The sequence below is a fragment of the Paramisgurnus dabryanus genome, chromosome 17 (genome assembly GCF_030506205.2).
Source record: "Paramisgurnus dabryanus chromosome 17, PD_genome_1.1, whole genome shotgun sequence".
Lineage (NCBI taxonomy): Eukaryota > Metazoa > Chordata > Actinopteri > Cypriniformes > Cobitidae > Paramisgurnus > Paramisgurnus dabryanus.
Window position 1 is genome coordinate 19181055 of NC_133353.1, and position 25104 is coordinate 19206158.

The 25104-nt window shown below is 37.3% G+C and overlaps 1 protein-coding gene across 2 annotated transcripts in view; it reads right to left on the minus strand.

Annotated features, from left to right (window-relative positions):
• Window positions 1–25104, minus strand: part of babam2 (BRISC and BRCA1 A complex member 2) — a 409020-nt gene that overhangs the window by 38525 nt on the left and 345391 nt on the right. For both annotated transcript variants that reach the window (XM_065288707.2, XM_065288706.2), the window contains one exon: window positions 3723–3822. In XM_065288707.2, coding sequence (XP_065144779.1) covers window positions 3723–3822 — 100 coding nt within the window. The remainder of the gene's footprint in view (window positions 1–3722; window positions 3823–25104) is intronic.

The window sequence follows — 25104 nt, forward strand, 5'->3', positions numbered from 1 at the left end:
AAATTAATAATTGCTTTATTTATTTTATAGTTTCTATAGACGTGTAAAACCATATTTTGGCGGATAATTTTTTTTAGTTTGCCTATTTAGTCTTAATAATTAATGATAAACGAACTTGGCTTGCTGTTTTCGAAGGCAGCTCGAATCTTGGTCGGGCTCGAGCCCCAAGTCCAAGTAACAGAACAGAAAAAAAATGCATCAATGCAATGTTAAAGGTTCGGCGTATTTACATGATTTTCGAGGTACATTTGCAAATGATTCATATAGTCATACTTATGTTAAATGTGGCCTGTGGCTCAGCTCCTTTAAGGATGGTGTTTCTGTCTTGGAAACGTAGCAGTTTGAAAATCAGTGTTTGCGTGGCCTTTCTTTTGCTATCACCGATGTAAATTCGATGTGCTCTTTCTATTTCCAACCAACTGTTTTGAAGAGCCGGAATCCATATCAGCAGCTGAGCTTGTAGATGACCCACAGGATCGTTTCCTTCTTCCAACTCTTTAAGAGAAGATGCAGGTTGCTCTGTTAGCTCTTATCCTCCAGTCTTGCCATCTTGTCTTGTAGCATAATCACGGCCTGTTTGACTTCAACCGAGTCTTGTTTCACTTTTCGTACCGCGGATTGGATGTTATTGAAATTGTTGCTGATCGCGTTTATCTCTTTTTCTCGAGAGACGATTTATTGTCGTCCGGGTCTTTCAGACATTTCTTCTCTGGGGATGATAGTAAAAGTTGACTTTTAGCCATTACCCGTTAAAGCTTAAACACTGGAGGCAAAGGTGTCAGGTTTGTGTCAACATTACAGCGTAGCGGGATGGTTTATTATGCCGAAGAGAGGAGCTCCACCACTCAAGTTGCCATCTCTGTCAGTAGGTCACGTGATCTCCTCGAGGGATTCCAGAGTAGCCATCCTGGTTGTCTACAAATTTTTTTTTTGGGATGATTTTTATTTATTGTTTAAGTGTACATACTTGGATTTTATTTAGCAGTGGGTGACCATTTTGTGTTTTTTTTCTTTTTTTCCTTTACAGTATATACCAGCTTATATATGTATTCTTAATTTGAGAATATGTATTCTTCAATCTGCATTTGAAAGGGTTTTATGAATTAAAAATGGATGTCAAGCCCTGAATACAACCATTAATACATCATTATAAAAACCCACCTTACTAGCAAAGCAAAGCAAAGCTTAAATGCTTTATTTTAGTCCATGACTTATAGTATTAAAAAGATAATTAGTTCAACTAGATTTGCATTTACAAAAGAGAAACTTTCCAAGGCATTAAGTAAAGGCGTTGTAGGTTGTATGCAAGGCTGGACTTACCATTCTGCTTCACAGGGCTCAAGGCCAGGGGCCCCACCAAACAATGGTTTGCGTTTACCACAGTTGAAATCTGTCTGCATTTCACTAATATACATTACGCAAAACAATCAGAGTCGTGCTTTAAAGAAAACTGAAATGAGACTCTGTGACCTTGTTGCTAGACTTAGCAACTTTCTAAACCCTTTTAATGACTTTATTTACTAAAAGTGACTAGGACAAATCTAGCGATCTTTTCTGGCGTGGTTGGAGACTGATGTGAGAGCATGTATCACTCTTTCTACTCAATGAGCAGCGGGCACCGCAACAACAGAGTGATGGCAAGTACAACAACTTAAAGGTAGCAGTCGCAAACACAAAGTATAAGAAGCACTACTTTTCCATCGTTGAGGTGAAAAGCAAGAATCTTTATATAACGTGCAACTTATGCCGAGTAAAGAGTCTCTCCATGTCGGTAATTCTAATCTAAGCACCTCACATCTTTACATGCTGCCACAAACAAAATTAGTGGTTTCTCTTTAGTGTCCAATTCATTCATTTAACAAATTTAATATTGGGGGCATCCAAGTTATTTTAAATATTTGAACTTTTTTTAAGTAACGCATTAGTTACTTTGCCTGGTAATTAGTTACTTTTATAATGATGTACCACAGTTACTAACTCAGTTACTATTTTTGAGAAGTAATTAGTAACTATAACTAATTACATTTTTAAAGTAACATTGCCAACACTGGTTATTTTAATATATTCTTGTTAATGATACCACCTTTTATATGATATTATATTATGATGGCTATTAAGCTATTTAAATATTACTATACAACTATAGTAAACATGTTTTTTACCTGTAGTAAAGCCATGGTTAATTTTCATAAGGAATGTTGTATAATTTCTATCAGAGTAAAAACCAACAGCGTGTGTCACCACTAAATAATGAAAAAAATATATGCTAATGAGAGAGGAAATGCTCATATACTTTTCTGTTATAAATTATACTTTAAAATTGCCAATAATATTATGCTTGAGATACAGTCTTGAGATGAATACAATATGTTGATGTTCCAAAAAATGCTTTATTCTGACTGCAGGCTTTATTTGTGTGTAATAAAGTCAATGTTGATTTAAGAAATAATATTTCTAAAGCTAGTAGTCTAACACAACGATTTTAAATGAGATTTTGGGGGTACATTTTTGTAGCCCAAACTTAGTTTGTGATTGATTTGAATTTAATTGCACATCATGCAATTCATTTGATTATTGACAGCCCTAAAGACACATGATTTAACTTTAGAATGGGCTGATGTGACTGCTTTATAGATATAATACAGCTCTTTGATATATAAACACACCCACCCACACACACGCACATTTTGGTTTCCATGTTTTGTGGGGACATTCCATAGACGTAATGCATTTTATACCATACAAACTGTATATTCTATTCCCCTTACCTACCCCATTCCATAACCCCAACCATCACAGAAACCCTTCTCCTACTTCACATTTTCAAGAAACATCATTTTGTTTGATTTATAAGCTTGTTTCCTCATGGGGACATCAAAAAGGTCACAAAAAAACCTGGTATTCCTATCTTTGTGGGGACAATTGGTCCCCACAACGTGATAATTACCAGGTACACACACACACGTACACACACGCACACACACACACACACACGCACACACACACACGCACGCGCACGCACGCACGGACGGATGCACGCACGCACACACACACACACACAGAGGAGAAAATGTGCAAAAGATGTCACCCCTAGAAATACTACACCAAAAGAGTGACCCCATTTCAGGTGAGTGTGTCCTAAAGAGCTGGTGGGCCCTGTTTGGGCATAATGTGGAAAATGGAATGCCTGATTATTCATGCTGTCTATTTGGATATAAGGTGTGATGCCAAAGGAGAGATGACAGGGTAATGAATGTCTGCAAAACCTCAGGCCAATGACAGTAATATTTTTTTCTGTGGTTTTCCATTTGTCATGGGCCTTGTCTAAAGATGTACAAATACAAATAAACAATCATGCATTTGTACAAACACATGGCGAGAACTTGCTTAGCATAGCTGCATAAACTTCACAGTGCTGTTTACTGAGTGTTTTAATTCAGTTTTAAAGAATTAGGGAATGGTCAACAACTGGTGCAAGTTGGCATCTGGTAACTAAATTAACTTTACAATTATGTGGATAGTTCAATTTAATTATTAGCATTTAAGTTTTCAAGTTTCTTGTTCCTGTCCATGGCCCTACTTTGAGAACAGACCTGTTAGGTCACAACCCACCAGTTGCACGCTTCAATGCACATAAGCTTGTACTAATTTAAGTTGATGGAGTATCCAGAGTCATTCTATTATCAGTAATAATTACAACAAAAGTGTTGGATTTTTTTTACCTTGTTTGTAAGTAACTGGCATACTTGAGGCACATAATCAATGAGACAGCCTCCACTGGGGAATGCTGGTATATGTAATGCCGAAGGTCCTCCAAGTGCACTAAAAGAGGAAGGGAAGAAACAAAAAGTATAAGGAAAATAAAAGTAAACGAAGCAAGTAAGTCGCTTTACCTTACCCCGATTCACAGCATTATTTTATAATAAGGATAAATAATATAACTCATACAATAGAACTGACATTTGTAATTTAATAATACAGCTTTAATACCTTTGCTGTTGCTTTTGACCACTATTATCAGTATTTAGTCAGAGACATACCATATTTGTAGTTATAAGATTATTTATTGTGCAAAATCTGCAAATTTAATAGAAAAATACAGTACAATAATCAAATGTTCAAAGAAAACGCATTATTACAGTGCATTGAAAATGCGCTGTACTGTTCTTACTGGGCTTTTTATTATTATTATTATTATTATTATTAGTGGTGCTTGCATTTATGCAAAGCATCACTATTACTATTGCTCAGGGATATTATTATTAGTGGTGCTTGCATTTATGCAAGGCATCACTATTATTATTGTTCATACTTATTATTATTAGTGGTGCTTGCATTTATGCAAGGCATCACTATTACTATTGCTCAGGGATATTATTATGTTGGCTTGACAAAGCCAACATACTGATATTGTATTTAAACTTATTATTAGTGGTGCTTGCATTTATGCAAGGCATCACTATTATTATTGCTAATACTTATTATTATTATGTTGGCTTGACAAAGCCAACATACTGTTCTTCGATCTAAGCTTATTATTAGTGGTGCTTGCATTTACGCAAGGCATCACTATTATTATTGCTCATACTTATTATTATTATTAGTGGTGGTTGCATTTATGCAAGGCATCACTATTACTATCTTGCATACTTATTATTATTATTATTAGTGGTGCTTGCATTTATGCAAGGCATCACTATTATTATTGCTCATACTTATTATGTTGACTTATACTGTTCTTCGATCTAAGCTTATTAGTGGTGCTTGCATTTATGCAAGGCATCACTATTACTATTGCTCAGGGATATTATTATGTTGGCTTGACAAAGCCAACATACTGATATTGTATTTAAACGTATTCTTCTTCTTCTTCTTCTTCTTCTTCTTCTTCTTCTTCTTAGACTAAAATTTCTGCGGCTAACTCGTCCGACAGCTTTCAAGCTACATCCACGAAATTTTCCACAGACATTCTGACTGGTCTAAAGAAGTGTGCTATATCTTTTTGACGGGATCCGACTTACAGAATTCCTAAAACGGGACATAAAACTTCCGAAAAGTCCCATTTACTTAACATTGCGACAAACTTTGACAGGTCATAGCTGCAAGCGAGAAATTTGTAGACACTTGTGGGTTACCACTTTTCAAGAGGCTGGCAGGCACTGTGACAACATACCTCACATTGGGGTGTAAGTTTCACCCCTCGGGTGTAAGAGGCCCCCAAAATTCCCCATTGACTTATAACGGGGCAGGAAACATGCCCATATAAGGGAATAAAAACGTTCCAAATGGAATATCTTCGCTTTACAGTGTCATAGAGACATGGGGGTGGGCTCATTTTACTCAGGCATCCAATCAATCTCTCAGGATCGTCCCATAGCTATTAAGCCACGCCCCTAGCAACCATTTTTGGGCACCCTAGCAACATCTCCCATAGACTGCCATTATAAAATGCCCAGATGGATATCTTTGCAGCACAGTGTCATAGAGACATGGGGGTGGGCTCATTTTACTCAGGCATCCAATCAGTCTCTAAGGATTCTTATTAAGGTATTAAGCCACGCCCCTAGCAACCAAATATGAGCACCCTAGCAACATAATGAACAAAGCCTTATATCTCTGGATCCGAACATCATAGAGACATGGGGGTTGGGTCTTTGGGTCCTGTTAGCTTCATGCTAACATCATGCTAAGTCATGCTAGCTTCATGCTAGTTTCATGCTAGCTTTAAGTTAATTTCAAAATAAATCTTGCTAGCTTTATGCTAATTTCATAATAAATCTTGCTAGCTTTATGCTAATTCATGTTAGCATCATGCTAGCTTCATGCTAATTCATGTTAGCATCATGCTAGCTTCATGCTAATTCATGCTAGCTTCATGCTAATCATGCTAACATCATGCTAGCTTCATGCTAATTCATGTTAGCATCATGCTAGCTTCATGCTAATTCATGTTAACATCATGCTAGCTTCATGCTAATTCATGTTAGAATCATGCTAGCTTCATGCTAATTCATGTTAGCATCATGTTAGCTTCATGCTAGCTTCATGTTAACTTCATGCTAATCATGCTAACATCATGCTAGCTTTATGCTAATCATGCTAGCATCATGTTAGCTTCATGTTAATCATGCTAACATCATGCTAATCATGCTAACATCATGCTAGCTTCATGCTAATCATGCTAGCTTCATGCTAGCATCATGCTAATCATGCTAGCAACATCATAGCTTCATGCTAATCATGCTAGCATCATGCCAGCTTCATGCTAATAATGCTAGCATCATGCTAGCTTCATGTTAGCATCATGCTAGCTTCATGCTAATCATGCTAGCATCATGCTAGTATCATGCTAGTATCATGCTAGCTTCATGCTAATCATGCTAACATCATGCTAGCTTCATGCTAATCATGCTAACATCATGCTAGCTTCATGCTAATCATGCTAGCTTCATGCTAATCATGCTAGCTTCATGCTAGTCATGCTACCTTCATGTTAATCATGCTAGCAACATCATAGCTTCATGCTAATCATGCTAACATCATGCTAGCTTAATGCTAATCATGCTAACATCATGCTAGCTTCATGCTAATCATGCTAGCTTCATGCTAGTCATGCTAGCTTCATGTTAATCATGCTAACAACATCATAGCTTCATGCTAATCATGCTAACATCATGCTAGCTTCATGTTAATCATGCTAACATTATGCTAATCATGCTAGCTTCATGTTAATCATGCTAGCAACATGCTAGCTTCATGCTAATCATGCTAACATCATGCTAGCTTCATGCTAATCATGCTAACATCATGCTAGCTTCATGCTAATAATGCTAGCATCATGCTAGCTTCATGCTAATCATGTTAACATCATGTTAGCTTCATGCTAATAATGCTAGCATCATGCTAGCTTCATGCTAATCATGCTAGCATCATGCTAGCTTCCTGCTAATCATGCTAGCATCATGCCAGCTTCATGCTAATAATGCTAGCATCATGCTAGCTTCATGTTAGCATCATGCTAGCTTCCTGCTAATCATGCTAGCTTCATGCTAATCATGCTAGTGTCATGCTAGCTTCATGCTAATCATGCTAGCGTCATGCTAATTCATGTTAACATCATGCTAGCTTCATGCTAATTCATGTTAGAATCATGCTAGCTTCATGCTAATTCATGTTAGCATCATGTTAGCTTCATGCTAGCTTCATGTTAACTTCATGCTAATCATGCTAACATCATGCTAGCTTTATGCTAATCATGCTAGCATCATGTTAGCTTCATGTTAATCATGCTAACATCATGCTAATCATGCTAACATCATGCTAGCTTCATGCTAATCATGCTAGCTTCATGCTAGCATCATGCTAATCATGCTAGCAACATCATAGCTTCATGCTAATCATGCTAGCATCATGCTAGCTTCATGCTAGTCATGCTAGCTTCATGTTAATCATGCTAACAACATCATAGCTTCATGCTAATCATGCTAACATCATGCTAGCTTCATGTTAATCATGCTAACATTATGCTAATCATGCTAGCTTCATGTTAATCATGCTAGCAACATGCTAGCTTCATGCTAATCATGCTAACATCATGCTAGCTTCATGCTAATCATGCTAACATCATGCTAGCTTCATGCTAATAATGCTAGCATCATGCTAGCTTCATGCTAATCATGTTAACATCATGTTAGCTTCATGCTAATAATGCTAGCATCATGCTAGCTTCATGCTAATCATGCTAGCATCATGCTAGCTTCCTGCTAATCATGCTAGCTTCATGCTAATCATGCTAGTGTCATGCTAGCTTCATGCTAATCATGCTAACGTCATGCTAATCATGTTAGCATCATGCTAGCTTCATGCTAATCATGCTAACATCATGCTAGCTTCATGCTAATAATGCTAGCATCATGCTAGCTTCATGCTAATCATGTTAACATCATGTTAGCTTCATGCTAATAATGCTAGCATCATGCTAGCTTCATGCTAATCATGCTAGCATCATGCTAGCTTCCTGCTAATCATGCTAGCTTCATGCTAATCATGCTAGTGTCATGCTAGCTTCATGCTAATCATGCTAGCGTCATGCTAATCATGCTAACATCATGCTAGCTTCATGTTAATCATGCTAGCGTCATGCTAATCATGCTAACATCATGCTAGCTTCATGTTAATCATGCTAGCTTCATGCTAATCATGCTAGCATCATGCTAGCTTCATGCTAATCATGCTAGCATCATGCTAGCTTCATGATAATCATGCTATCATCATGCTAGCTTCATGCTAATCATGTTAACATCATGCTAGCTTCATGATAATCATGCTAGCATCATGCTAGCTTCATGATAATCATGCTATCATCATGCTAGCTTCATGCTAATCATGCTAGAATAATGCTAGCTTCATGATAATCATGCTAGCATTATGCTAGCTTCATGCTAATCATGCTAGCATCATGATAGCTTCATGATAATCATGCTAGCTTCATGCTAATCATGCTAGGATCATGCTAATTTCATGCTAAATTCATGCTAACTTCATGGTAATCATGCTACCATCATGCTAGCTTCATGCAAATTATGTTAGCTTCATGCTAATCATACTAACATCATGCTAGCTTCATGCTAATCATGATAACATCATGTTAGCTTCATGCTAGCTTCATGTTAACTTCATGCTAATCATGCTAACATCATGCTAGCTTTATGCTAATCATGCTAGCATCATGTTAGCTTCATGTTAATCATGCTATCATCATGCTAATCATGTTAACATCATGCTAGCTTCATGCTAATCATGCTAGCTTCATGCTAGCATCATGCTAATCATGCTAGCAACATCATAGCTTCATGCTAATCATGCTAATAATGCTAGCATCATGCTAGCTTCATGTTAGCATCATGCTAGCTTCATGCTAATCATGCTAGCAACATGCTAGCTTCATGCTAATCATGCTAGTATCATGCTAGCTTCATGCTAATCATGCTAACATCATGTTAATCATGCTAGCATCATGTTAGCTTCATGCTAATCATGCTAACATCATGCTAGCTTCATGCTAATTCATGTTAGCTTCATGCTTATCATGCTAGCATTATGTTAGCTTCATGCTAATCATGTTAGCTTCATGCTAATCATGCTAGCATCATGCTAGCTTCCTGCTAATCATGCTAGCATCATGCTAGCTTCATGCTAATCATGCTAGTGTCATGCTAGCTTCATGCTAATCATGCTAGCGTCATGCTAATCATGCTAACATCATGCTAGCTTCATGCTAACTTCATGTTAATCATGCTAGCATCATGCTAGCTTCATGATAATCATGCTATCATCATGCTAGCTTCATGCTAATCATGCTAACATCATGCTAGCTTCATGCTAATCATGCTAGCGTCATGCTAGCTTCATGCTAATCCAGAGGTGTAAAGAGTAGCTGAAAGCCATACTTGAGTAAAAGTACAAATTCCTTACTGTAAAAATTACTCCACTACAAGTTACAAGTCACCAATTTAAATACGACTTGAGTAAAAGTATTAAAGTAACCCAATTTAAAAGTACTCAAGTATTTTTACTCGTACTGAATGTTGGCTCAAAGATGCACTAGTCCTCAACACAAAGAGACATTGTAGGTCTGGGCAGTGAAAACTAAGAAAGTTTATTTATGAGGTTTTATTTCCTAATATAGAAAAGAAATCAAACACGTCAAAATTTTGACCTGGCAGAACAAACACAGATTAAACATAGTCACAGTCTTTTGACTAAAATTTAATTAAGTTTTAGTCATATTTTTGTCATCTGAATTGATTTAGTTTTAGTCTAATTTTATTCAACTAAATACCATGAGATTTTAGTCTTGAAATCTACATTAAATTTAATTTAAACCCATATAATTTTAGTCTAGTGTCATTGTGTACTTGAATGTGCCATGCTGAAAAATATATAGCCTAACTTTGTGATATAAATATATGGTAACACTTTACAATAAGGTTCATTAGTTAACATTAGTTAGCTACATTAGTTAACATGAACTAATAATGAACTGCACTTATATAGCATTTATTCATCTTTGTTAATGTTAATTTCAACAATTACTAATACTTTATTAAAATCTTGTTTACATTAGTTAATGCACTCTGAACTAACATAAACAAACAATTAAAGCTTACATTTTTATTAACTAACATTAACAAAGATGAAGAAATAATGTAACAAATGTATTGCTCATGGTTTGTTCAAGTTGGTTAATACATTAACTACTGTTAACTAATGAACCTTATTGTAAAGTGTTACCAAATATTGTTATATAGGCCTATCCTAAAAAAGATATAATTTTAATATTTAAAAAATTCCAGTAAACTAAAATTACACTAACAGAAATATGATAATGCATATTAAAAACGTGAAGTTGTTCATTTGAAAGATTAATTGTAAACACATGTAGTACGTAACACCACTATCTCACAAGTGCACTACATTTCTTCCGTCATGCATCCCTCTTTACAGTAAATACATTACAGCATACTTGATTAAATGTGAGGACAGTGAAATTAACTTATTATCAATCTTATAATGTACTTAAGTTACCTGGGCAATCAGTACAGGACCTCGCTGGTTTATATAGTAAGTTATATCAAGTTATGTACCAGCTCAGGTTAGCTGATAAGGTAGCATCAGAGTATATAAACATTTGTGCTTGCCTTTGAGTTGCGCGATGACCCTCCTCCAATCGCGCATCACTTTTGTTTTGATTGTAGCATCACAAGTTTAACAAAGGGTCCCTTGACTGAAGCAAATGTGATATGCATCCATATGTTTGCTCTTTATCTCTTCTCTCAGACCAGACGCAAACTTTTCTCTACAGTTTATGACATACACAGCACGCAGATGTCCCGCTACGGTGGCTCAACGCAAGCCATTCAGCGTTTGACATCAAAGTACCGCGAGACCAGACTTCTCCATATGCATTTGATTCGCTCTCGCAGTACTTTGATTTCTACGATTGCTCTGCGCAGCGCCAAATTAAGTTGTGTGTGTGTGTGCGTGTAACCTCGCGACCACAGATTCTATCCATCATCACCCTCTGACACTTTCGTCTCGTTTTTATTTGACGAATAAACAATGTAGCGAGTAACGTTAAGTGTCATTTCAAATGTAGTGGAGTAAAGAGTACAAATACCCAATCAAAAATGTAATTGAGTAGAGAGTAAAAGTTGCTTATATTTTTAATACTCAGTACAGGTACAAAGTAGCCCAAAAAATACTTAAGTACAGTAACGAAGTACATTTACTCGAGTACTTTACACCTCTGTGCTAATCATGCTAACGTCATGCTAACATCATGCTAACTTCATGCTAACATCATGCTAGCTTCATACTAATCATGCTAGCATCATTCTAGCTTCATGCTAATCATGCTAATATCATGCTAGCTTCATGCTAATCATGCTAGCATCATGCTAGCTTCATGCTAATCATGCTAGCATCATGCTAGCTTCAATGCTAATCATGTTGAATTCATGCTAATCATGCTAACTTCATGCTAATCATGCTAGCATCATGCTAGCTTCATGCTAATCATGCTGGCATCATGTTAGCTTCATGCTCATCATGCTAGCATCATGTTAGCTTCATGCTAATCATGCTAGCATCATGTTAGCTTCATGATAAATCATGTTAGCTTCATGTTAAATCATGCTAGCGTCATGTTACCTTTATGCTAGATCATGCTAACGTCATGCTAAGTCATGCTAAATCATGTTAGATTCATGCTAAATCATGTTAGATTCATGTTAAATCATGTTTGCTTCATGCTAAATCATGCTAGCTTTATTGTAAATCATGTTAGCTTTATGATAAATCATGTTAGCTTCATGGTAAATCATGCTAACGTCATGCTAAATCATGCTAGTTTCATGCTAAATCATCCTAGCTTCATGCTAAATCATGCTAGCTTCATGTTAAATCATGTTAACTCATGCTACCTTCATATTTCATCATGATAACTTTTTTAAATCATGCTAGCTTCACACTAAAACATGTCAACAGCCAGGTAAACTACTAGACTAAATTTCTTTTACATTTCTGTCAATCAACTTTTTTGCATTTTCATGCACTGGTAATTCCTTGGGAATTGCATTTCTAGTTTACCTTTGGTATGCATTATTTTCGAATATCTTAACGGCCCATCAATACCTGTCAACACTACCGTTTTCTTTCCGGGAGTCTCTCCCCCCTCCCATTTTGTAATTTCTCCTGGAAAACAGCCCTCCACCGTTATATGAATAATCACATCAATATATTATTCCAAGGTTGTCCAGTTGCTAGATCTTGTATAAAATGCATCCTTATCACACAATATGCACATCATATAAATTTGAACCCATTTTTGACCCCAACCTGGCAACCTACAACTCTGTTGCGCTGTTGATTTTTGTGCATGTAAACGGGGGAAGTTGAATCACTGTTTTCAGCACAAACTGGGCTACAATATTATATGATCAACAGTTTATGCGTAATTTTTAAGTCACTGATATAAGTCCACAAAACTCATTCTTAACATGTTTTCCCAAGACTTTTCAAAACAGGATCTAGTAGTATAGAGTTTTTTCTTCAAAATGATGTGAAAATCCTTCGGAATACTCATTCACATAAAACAATTTATTGATTTACAATGTCTAAGACACTTTTGCTTGGGAAAGGCCGTATGCATGGAGGTGGGAAAGCTCCTGAATAATCAGTGATTGACAGCTGAGAAACAAAAGAGTTGCATAATGAGCCACATAATGAGCCTTGTAAGAATGTTCAACAGGAATGTAACTTTCTCTGTAGTAAAACCATGATAAGGTTTACTTGGGAAAAACCTTTTGGCAAAAATCAACTTACATATTTCTAGTGTATTGATACAATAATAGAAGATATAATTAAATAAATATATATATAAATGATATCCTATTCAAACTGGGGAACATGTGAATTCATTACATTACATAAATTGGCCATTTTATATACCTGTACTTAGTAAATTAAACTTTACATTGTAAATGAAAGCTATACCTTACTGCACTACTGTTAAATCCAACATCATGCTGTCTGTGTAGAAACCAAAAATGCGTTCCTCAATCAAGATTACTGGTGGGATTTATTTTAGCATCAGGCGCATTCTCTTCTTGAGTTGAACTTTTTCAACTTGCGCGGAAGACGTGTTTGAGGCAAATAACGCGCGTTTGCATCAATAACAAGCCCAATTTGCATCATTCCCATTGCCCCACGCGAATTTGCATCTTTACATTGATGTTGTATGTAATCTACACGCGCAAATAATTAATCCACACCTCAGATTTAAAAGACAATTGTGCTGCTTCTTTTTGTTGTTGTACTTCTGTTGGGTGTTTGTGCACGCGAATGAAATCTGACACCAGCATTGCAAGCAGAGTTCAAGCAGAGTTAAAGCAGCTAGCGCACAGTGACTGAATATCAACTTGCTGTGCCGTTTATAAGCGTGAAAATCACGCGGGCGCATATTAACAAAAGTGCAGGGAATATAAAACTGACAGATTAGGATGGATAAACTGGAAAACCGCAATTCACATGCGCGTATTGGACCATGGGGGTCGAAACGAACGGTTCAATAATGTATTGAGAATTGTGGCATCCCCAACCCCATTCTATTTAAATATTTTTTATTAATTTCACAAGTATACCTTTAAAACCACAGTAATCATGGTAAAGGTACTGTTTGGCCATCGTAAAAATGAACACAGGGTTAGTGTTTGGTTGGCCAGCGAGAGGTTTACTTTTGTGCAGGAAAAAGCTCAAAATAATCTTCATAGTAGAAACACAACAAGGGACAAGCATAATCAACTTTCAATGTTTGTTTACAGCTGCCGCCGCCATTGCTCCCTCACGTATTGATCATGAAAGCACAGTACAAAGGAATGTGTGCACATGCGAGTGATCCTGTGTTTAATAAACTTGCAGAGCGGTTTAAAAATAGTTTGACCTTGGCCAAAAGACGTAGTTGAAAAAACAGCTTTAACCACACTGTCAATTTGTTTGTCAAATTTCAGGCTACTATCAAAAGTCACACCGAGATTTCTGAAAGTTGGTCTAACCTTTGAAGTCAGCGAATTAACTCATTCCCCACCAGCCTTTTTTTTTTAGTTGCCCGCCAACATTCACAAAATGCTTTCCAGGAAAATGTTCTCTTCTATAAATATATAAACATACAATATATAAAATTAAACAACAGACCCTCTGATTTCAAACAAACAAAACGGGGAGAAAAAACATTTTATCTATATTTTTTCTCTGCTTATAAACTCTTAAATATGGATATTTCTTTTTCAAAAATATTTTTATTCAAAAAACTGAAAAAATATAATTTTTGTGAAGGAATTTTGTTAGAGATCAGATTCAGAGCAATTATCAAAACATACACGGAGTGTAAAATTAATACATGTTTTTTTTATAAATTGGGTAAGTGTGCCATCTAGTGGATAATCGCGGTATTACAGATAATCATGAAAACTCATCAGGAACACATTATTTTCATCCAAATGTCTTAATTGACGAGAAAACTTGTCAATGGCGGGAAAAGAGTTAAAGTCAGAATTTACAGATTCTCCAAATAAAATATATTCAGTCTTTTCATCATTCAAATGAAACAAAAATTTTGTTCTAACCACAGTTTAACTCTTTCACCGCCAGTGTTTTTAAAAAAAGTTGCCAGCCAGCGCCAGCGTTTTTCATGATTTTCACCAAAGTTTAATGCCTTCCAGAAAATGCTCTTCTTTAAATATATAAACATACACCAAATATATACCAAAAGAAAGAACAGACCCTCTGCTTTCAAACAAAAAAAACGTTTCATCCTACCTTCAGTGGTTCTTTTGCAATCAGCTTTTGAATATGGGTAGGTTTCTGCAAAAACACCAAATTTTGAGCAAAAAGCAGAGATAATTCAATTTTTGTGACGGACTTTTCATAGAGATCCCATTCAGAGCGATCTTTAAAACAGACACGAACATGCATCTGCTTGCCATAGGGCAATACTTCCGGGTTTAAAAAGTTGCGGAAGGGCGTCACCTGGTGGATAATAGCGGTATTGCGGAAAGACGGAAAATCTCGTCATTGGCGGGGACGCATTTTCTCTTAATTGACGAGATATCTCGTCAATGGCGGGGAAAGAGTTAATGTCATAAATGCAATTAATTAGTGACCCAACTGCGTCAGCGTTTTTTTAGACTCATAGGCAAGTAAATTTGCCGATCATCAGCATAGCAGTGAAAAGCTATTTTATGCTTGGTTATGCTGAACCCGAGAGGCAGTATATAAAGTAAAAATAAAACAGGCCCAAGAATAGAGCCTTGAGGCACTTCACAATAGAGAGAAGTTGTGGAGGAGGAAAAGTCCTCAATCGCTACAGAAAATGTTCTATTGCTCAAATATCTGTATAAAAATAGTAATATATTGATTTAATTTGTACTTCAGGTTGCTATACTGTATGTTGTTGTTATCTCAGCTTCATTTAAATAATTGTAGAATAGTTAGGTATTAGTTAGATATTTCCCTGGTTTCACAGACAAGACACATTTGAGTTGTTTCAACTGAAAATAACTTGCACTGACAGATCTTAAAATATGCCATTGACATTTATTTGTCTCAAGATACACACCTATAATGTCTTTTTCCAAGGCATTTAAAGATGCTTAAACATTTTAAATTAACTAAGGCCTAGTCCTGGCTTTAGCTACGTCTTACCTGTGACACAAAGCCATCATGTTTATCTGATTAAACTGGTTTACAAAATTGACACCGTAGACATGTTGTGTTTGAAATAATTGTTTGAATCACCTGTCAATTTATATCATATTCAATCATCTGACAAAGGCTTTAATCAAAAGCATTTATAGTGAAATAAAAACTGCTCTACAATAGAGCATCTGCTTTTTTAAAATAAGCACCATATAATCGGCTTCTGGTTTACACATGTATGTGATCAGGCAGGTGGTATGATGCACTGAGGAGACAAGGAGAAGACAATAAAACCCACAAATAAACCAGATTCTAATACAACTGTTACTCCAGAACACACCAGATCAATGTAGAGTGATGACATGACAGGCTGTGAAGTGTGATGTAAACGTGTGTTTGAAAGAGAACCTCCATTGATGCCTCTAACGTTGGAGACGCTCACCTGTTAAGATACTTATTTTGGCTGAAAGAGGCCTTTTATGTGACTGAAATAATGGAGAAAATCTTTTGATAGAATTTGATGGAAGATAACAATGCGCTCCTGAAAAAAAACTTTTTCTGATATTCTGCAATTATTCTTTCAGAATATAAAGAATAGAGACTAGAATTCACTGTCAGTTGAGTTAAGATCAACAATGCCCTTGACTGACAGAAAGATTACCTTTGCTGAAACAATCTTAACCAAGCTGCAAGAATGAAAATGTCATTCATTTCTATCTCAACTTGAAGTATATTCATCGACTGTTTAATGATGTTAATGCACAGACATGTTATTTATTAAAACCGAAACATGGGGAAGGACGTGACTCAAAAAACTTTTAGCTGTCAATTCTCCATACATCTCAAAAAACATCATAAAATGGTTTAGTCGCAGTGTTACAATGACAATGGAGCTGCATCTGCCATGTTGCTTGGCAATGCAAAATTCACCAGCACTTTGCTTGGGTGTAATGCAAGAGTGGGGAACCCTGGGGCCTGGAGGGTCACTGTCCTGCAGAGTTCTGTTCCAACCATAATCAAACACACCTGCATTTCATTTCCAAGTAATCCTGAAGACTTGAATTAGATTTTTCAGGTGTGCTTAATTAGGGTTGAAACTAAACTCTGCCGGACATTGGCCCTCTAGGACCAGGGTTCCCCACCCCTGGTGTAATGGGTCATTGCTAGGGTGTTTTTGTGCCATTACATGGGTAGGTGGTTGTCTCAAATAAGTCCACTTAAGGGTCTTTAATTATGGTTTGGGTCCCTTGCACCAACTCATAATGTAATAGCTAAGCAGAATGAAACAGCTGCATATAATGTAAATTAATAATTTAATGAAATGTTTGCAATACTTTTTCAAAATGTAATAAAATCTTGAGTTCATAATGTAATAATTTTTTATGTAATAACAATTTTCCACATAATGTAAAATGTAATTGTATGAAAATTTTTGTGCGCAGCGTTAACAAAAAACTGATGTCATTGCGCTCACAAACTAGTGCCTAGTGACATTTTAGCCTGTTATCACAAGTAATTTATTTCCATTTTGCATTTTACATGAGTAAAAAAAAAGAAATTTGCAAGATTTCGATTATTAGATTGATAGTGTGTTGAAGCGGAATTTTCATAACGGTCTTTGATGGACTCGATTAACCAGTATGCACTGCGCTCAACCAAGTCATTAGCTTCCTCTGTAGTTTGAGTGCAAATTTTGTCATTTCTGGGCTTTGTACTTTGACAAACTCCTCCTAGAGATTTTATCAGATCATCATCATATTTGGTCTGTGTCATCTAAAGGCCTTTGTGATGCTAAATTGCGGAGATATTGACAATTCAATGTCCGTGGCGGCCTGCCAAATTTATGTTTCGCAATGAAACAGGAAGTTGTTCTTACTCAGGTTTAAAACATCCAATCTGACCCAAGCTTCACATGTTTGATAAGTGTCCTGACCTGAACACATCAACATGGCAATATTCAGTAAAAATTATAGCGCCACCAAATACCATGTTTACACTGTGATTTACTCCTCATAGAAATGTATTCAGATCATATTCATATTTGGTCAGTCTGAACTTAAGGACTTCACAATGATAAATTGTGAAGATCTGGAATTTTCGTTTAAGGGCGTGTCAGTGGGGGCCTGGCAAAGTTTGATGTTTCACCATGAGAAAGCGGTTGTAACTCAGGCATACAATGTCCGACCTGTCACAGACTACATATGTTTCACAAGGTTCCTGGCCTGAACACATCAATATAACAACAATCAGTTACAATCATAGCACCACCTGCTGCACACAGGAGGTGTGGCACATCAAAGTTACCTTTGAATATCCACCTATATCTACCCACTTAAATTTAAATCCCCTGGTTCACTGCTTTACTAAGCCTATAGGGTGGCGATACCCATGTGTGCGAGGGCCCTACCATTGCTGCTTGCAGCTTTATTATATTTATTATTTTATGAAAATTTGAATCTGGAGCTATTTGAATATTTAAAAAATTTATTATAAAGACATTTTAATCTTTAAGGTTCATAAACTTCATTTCAATGTAAACATTATTATTACATTATGAATATTTCATTACATTAATAATGTAATACTTATTACATTATGTGCAGCTTTTACATTATGCTTAGTTATTACATTATACGTTTGCTACATCCCTCTTTTTAAAGAGGCCCTTCCACATAAAACCGTTTTTACTTGTATTTTTTGATATGTGTTAGGTCCATATGTGTTTGTGTTGTGTTGTGAATGTGAAAATTAACTTCCACCTCCTCTGTCAGCTCTAGCCACTGAAAAGAAAGAAGCTGAGAAATCAGGTCAGTTTGAAAAGCTTATCAGTGTGACGTGGAACTGATCGAGGTCATTAATATTCATGAGCTCTTCAACTTGAGACCGCGCCCACATATTACGTGTAGTTGAGTTAGTTTTCATAACAAGTTACTGCAAGGATGGCTAAACGTTAACCGTACCGTATTCAGGCCATTGTTTTTCGTCGAGAGACATCATTCCTATTAAACGAGGGAATCATAACAGTTGCTACATGTTTGGATGTTCAGAAGAACGCTGGATTTGAAGAGAGACTGCGATTAAAAAGCAATGCTCCTCTATCAATATTGGATCCGGACATAATGGTGGCGCAGCTTATGTGAGTAAAACGCTTTAGTACTATGTGTCACTGTGGCGGCCGGTGTTTTCTCTTCCGAGGGACGCGAATTCATGCAGCACATACGTTGAAAGGGTTTATGATAAAAGACACGCGTGTTTGTGTGAGTAAAACACTTTAGTACTATGTGTCACTGTGGTGGCCGGTGTTTTCTCTTCCGAGGGACGCGAATTCATGCTGCACACTCTTTGAAAGGGTTTATGATAAAAGACACGCATGTTTGTGGGAGTAAAACACTTTAGTACTATGTGTCACTGCGGCGGCCGGTGTTTTCTCTTCCGAGGGTCGCGAATTCATGCTGCACACGCTTTGAAAGGGTTTATGATAATAGACACTCGTATTTGTGTGAATAAAACACTTGTTGTGTTGTGTGATATGTGTTACTATCAGTTGCGGCCATTGAATGTGATCAAAAACACATGTGTGTGTTTGTGCATTCGATACACACGCGTCGAAGGGTTTATGTAAAAGACGTGTGTGTGTGTGTGTGTGTGTGTGTGTGTGTGTGTACCTGGTAATTATCACGTTGTGGGGACCAATTGTCCCCACAAAGATAGGAATACCAGTGTTTTTGTGACCTTGTGGGGACATTTTGATGTCCCCATGAGGAAACAAGCTTATAAATCAAACAAGATGATGTTTATTGAAAATCTAAGGTACAAGAAAGGTTTTTGTGATGGTTGGGGTTAGGGAATGGGGCAGGTAAGGGGAATAGAATATACAGTTTGTATGGTATAAAATGCATTACGTCTATGGAATGTCCCCACAAAACATGGAAACCAGAGTGTGTGTGTGTGTGTGTGTGTGTGTGTGTGTGTGTGTGTGTGTGTGTGTCTACACGCACATCGAGAGGGTTTACGATAAAAGACACGTGTACGTTTGTGTCTGTGTTTTTGTGCGTGGGTTTACGATAAAAGACACACGTGTGTGTGTGTCAAAAGGGTTTATGATAAAATATGCGTATGTAAGAAAGACACTGTGTCTTAAGACACTCACTTAACATTAAACTGATTATACATGAGATTAAATTGAAAGTTAGTTTGAACGAAAAACTGTTATCCAATCATAGCAGTGGGCGTTTACTTCCAAGTAGTCAATGCAGCCCGCCCATTAAAACGGATCATTTCTCTAACCAGCCTCAAAATCAGGGTACAAAATACCCTATTACTTATTGCTTTTGATGTTTTTGGATGTAAAAACCATGCAAACGTCATGAGTAGACCTCAGACAACAGTCTAAAACAATAAAAACGCCAGAGGAAGGGTACCTTTAAGGAATAGTTCACCTGAAGGTTTTGCGCTAAATAACACATACAAAGTGCTCTATAATGCAGGCCAATTGTTGCTTTTTAGAATGGTCTTAGAACTGTGAGAGATTACACTGACTTTTCACATTACAGGTCTTGAGTACCTGACAGGGAACAATAGAACAATACATTTAAAGGAAGCCTGTAAGATATGAATAAACAAACATTAGCTTAGCATTTTTGATGTTTTCTCTAAATAGATTTACATAACATGGTTTTAAAAAACATTAAGAGTTTAAGAGGTTTCATCTTCAGATTTGAAACCAAACATGGTCAGACCCGTGGCTTTAGCTGCAGTGCATTTATTGATATCTCCAAGGCCAGTTTCAGTTTTTCATAAAAAAATATTTCATATATGTTTTGTGGAGTTATTTAAAAATGTATAATTTAAGCTTTTTATTACAACTTTTTTCATTTTGACAGTGAATGATTTTGACTTCTAGACAAACTTACACAGAAATAAGAAATCATGTTAACAAACTCCACAAAAACATGAAACAGAAGAAATAAACAGGCATCTTCTAAACAGAAAACACGCAATCAACAACTAAAAGCAGTGAAAGAATAAAAAAGTGGAAAAAAAAGTGTTCAGTGCTTCATTAAACCATAGACAAATGTGTAGGAGTCAATCTCGCACCATTGCATACCGAAGGAGCCTCCTGTGTGGGAGTCGAGAATAGCCATCAGTGCAAAAGCAGGCATGTTTGGAGAGAACGATACGCCGTCTAAACATTGGATGTGTAAGATAGATGGTACAAGAAAAAGATTCCTGGGAGGGTTTTTATTTCACTCGGGCAGGTTGAGCAAAACCTCTCTGGCTCTTCTTTTTCAAGGCCCACTCACTCTTTGTCTGGTTCTATGACGGAATTGCAGGGACAGCCACATGACTGGCTGGCTAAAGGAGACACTTCTGTGCCAGCCTGGATGTGAGCTATAGGAATGTGGTATGTTAAAAGGAATATTCTAAAAATCATCCCAGTGGTTCATTCACACATTCACACTTCAATACACTATTAAAATAGTATATTTTTGCATTTTTCCCATGCTGTCGATGTAGCAGTCTTGCCCTTGTTTGTTGTTTTTCATAGATTTCTCATCATGTGTCAATTAATTAATTATGTTTTATCATCCTCAGCTGTTCCTCATTTGTTTGATTATTCTGTTCACCTTTGTCTTGTTTAGTTCCTCATCAATTCTGTGTATTTATACTACTGCCTTACTTCTGTTCCCTTAAAGTATAGTGTTGTGTTCTTTATTTTATCCTTTTGTTTAAGCTTTTAGTAAAAGTAAGTTTATTTATATCCTTATCTTCTTTTCCTGTCTCCACGCCACCACAACCATGACAGATGGACTGACCAACAAGTTGGATTTACTTTGCTGCGTTTTTTCTCTCAATTTAATTCTCCCCATGTATCTCTCTGCCGTCCAGCTCTGGACTGTTCGCTGGAAGACCATACCCAAGACTTTTTTTGGATATGGCGTGACAGCTTGCTCTGTGTTTTTAAATCTCCAGTCTGAGCAAGCTGTATCAGGCACGCCTGTCATCAAACGGTCTCAGATGAAATTTCGCTGCTTTTTAATGGACTGGGTGCTGGAAAATAATGGACTGTCTTTTTCCACCTGCTCCACTGGGGAGGACATCTCCATCCTCATTCCCGAACCAGAGACCAGCCAGCCACCTTCCCATCAGTGGCGTGCATTACAAAATGCAATGTGCTGCTGCCCAGTAATAGTAAATATTTATGATTATTATTATAATATTATAATAAATAACAATATGCGTATATGTATACAACTGCCACTAACAAAAATAATTAGGGCTGTCAACCGATTCAAATATTTAATCTAGATTAATCACATGATTGTCATGAGTTAAGTCGCAAATAAATCAGAAATTAATCTCACATTTTTATCTGTTCAAAATTTACCTTAATTAAACACTTTTCAAGTTTTTACTCCAATCAACATGGGTGTGGACAAATATGTTTTACCCATATGTATGTTTATTATTAGTAAAACCATACTCAACATAGAGCATAAAGAACATAGACAAGTTTCAAAGATAGCTTAAAAACTATTAAACGCATGAAAAAAAATAGAAAAACCACAGGTTCCTATTACTTCTCTTTCTTTGCACAGAGCCTGTTTTTTGATAAAACCATTAGCAATTGTTTTGTATATGAATTTTCCTTTCAGAAGACCCTTTTCTTTCTCCATTGCTCCAGTTGGAATGAGCAAATTCGATAATATCCATGTGAACTCTTGTCAAAACAGATATTTTTAAAACTGTAATTCTGTGTACAGTATATGTGTCGGCCTTGGGCTCTCGAGCGTTTGTGTGCATGTGTCAGTCAGCGCAAGAAAGATTGAGTCCTGTTGCTTTTAATAACTCTTTTAACATCAATCAGGTGCCAAACTTGATCTCTCTTAATACTTATTTTAACATCAAGTCCCGCACTTTAATTTCTTATTCCTGCATGTTTTTAAAACCGAAACCAAAGGCACAGACACACAAGTGGATGGACACCCATCCTTTGTGTATTGGTTAAGCATTTAGCTTACATGTGGAACACCTTTTAGAAATCATGCAAAAAAGATAATTTTGCAGTAGTGAGCTGCAAGTCTTCAAACTAGCTACACGAGCGTCACAAGTAGCAGGTAAGCTAAAATGGAAAATATACAATTACGCTACATGTTGCTACTGTAAAGGTTGTGACAGCATGCAAGTTATGCTTAACTTATTAGTAAAACACGATTTCAGAATCATTCCAGGGTTGTACAGTGCGACATATATACATACCTGCCGACTTCTCAAAAGACCTTAGAGTGAGATTTTGTCAAGGGTGATCAAAATTATGCCGCGCACGCAGCCACACAAATTGGTGGCTCAGATATTAGAGAATTGGAATTAATTTGATGTTGTACCCTGCATTCTGGTGGTTTGTGGGGAGGCCCAAAGCCATTGATAGGGGCAGCCTACTTGAGATGGACAATATTGGTTACATTCTGTGAGGCAGACATAGCTGAAGGTCCACTCCAAGGAAATTTTAGATTAGGTGGATGTGATTTCCTGCATTCACAGTGCATGGCATAGCAAATCAGAATCATGAGGTCAAAGGAACTGCCCAAGGAGCTCAGAGACAGAATTGTGGCAAGGCATGGAAAATAAAATAATTTCTGCAGCACTCAAGGTTCCTAAGAGCACAGTGGCCTCCATAATCCTTAAATAGAAGAAGTTTGGTATGACCAGAACTCTTCCTAGATCTGGCCGTCCAGCCAAACTGAGCAATCGTGGGAGAAGAGCCTTAGTGAGAGAGGTAAAGAAGAACCCAAAGATCACTGTGGCTGAACTCCAGAGAGGCAGTAAGGAGATGGTAGAAAGTTCCAAAAAGTCAAGCGTAGTCGTACAGGCAAACACACATGTAAGGGCAAGGTAATCTCGTAGTCAGTAAACAGGCAGATAATCAGGGCAGGCAGCAAACAATCACAAGGTAAGTAAACTCTCCAAAGTAGACACGGAATAAACAGACAGAAATAACGCTCAGTAATGATGCCAGGGCAAAACAAGACTTCGCAATGAGTGTGAATGAATGAGACGTTTATATTCAGGTGCAAGCGCAATCAGTCCAGGTATGTGGGCTTATGGGAAATGGAGTCCAAATGAATGTTAATACTGGGTATTAACATCATCCCTCTGATGGTGATTGAGGAGCAAAGCAGGAGCTTCACTCGTGACGGAAGCTTCACTTTTGGCCCACTCCTCCACACAGATCTTCTCTAGATCAGTCAGGTTTCTGGCTCCCTCCAAAGATTTTCTATTGGGTTTAGGTCTGGAGACTGGAAGGCTCCTTGGTAAACCTGGCTGTATGCTTCGGGTTATTGTCATGTTGGAAGACCCAGCCTCAACCCATCTTCAATGCTCTAACTGAGGGAAGGAGGTTGTTCCCCAAAATCTCGCAATGCATGGCCCTGATCATCCTCTCCTTAATACAGTGCAGTCGCCCTGTCCCATGTGCAGAAAAACAACCCCAAAGCATGATGCTACCACCCCATGCTTCACAGTAGGGATGGTGTTCTTGGGATGGTACTCATCATTCTTCTTCCTCCAGACACGTTTAGTGAAATTATGACCAAAAAGTTCTATTTTGGTCTCATCTGACCACATGACTTTCTCCCATCACTCCTCTGGATCATCCAAATGGTCATTGGCAAACTTAAGAAGGGCCTGGACATGTGCTGGTTTAAGCAGGGGAACATTTCGTGCCATGCATGATTTCAAACCATGACGTCTTAGTGTATTACCAACAGTTACCTTGGAAACAGTGGTCCCAGCTCTTTTCAGGTAATTGACTAGCTCCTCCCGTGTAGTTTTGGGCCGATTTATCACCTTTCTTAGGATCATTGAGACCCACAAGGTGAAATCTTGCATGGAGCCCCAGTCCGAGGGAGATTGACAGTCATGTTTAGCTTCTTCCATTTTCTAATGATTGCTCCAACAGTGGAACTTTTTTCCCCCAACTGCTTGGCAATTTCCCGTAGCCCTTTCCAGCCTTGTGGAGGTGTACAATTTTGATTCCTGTGTGCTAGGGAGTGGGAACAACACTCGCTGGTTTTAACCCCCTGCGTGTCAACCTCTCTAGTGCAAGGAAATGTCAGAGCTGTGTGTATAACAAGCTCATGTGCGAGGAAGAGTCCGAGTCATGCGCATTACAAGTCCAGGTGCTAGAAGGAGTCCATGCTGCGTGATCCGAGCAAGAGTAAAAGACGCATGCATTAAGTCCAGGAGCGTGCGAGATGGAATCTGCATGGGTTAAAAGCTCCCTCGGGCAAACTGAAGCCCACAAACCCTCTCATGCAAGGAAAAGCATGTGCATGTTAATGTGAAACT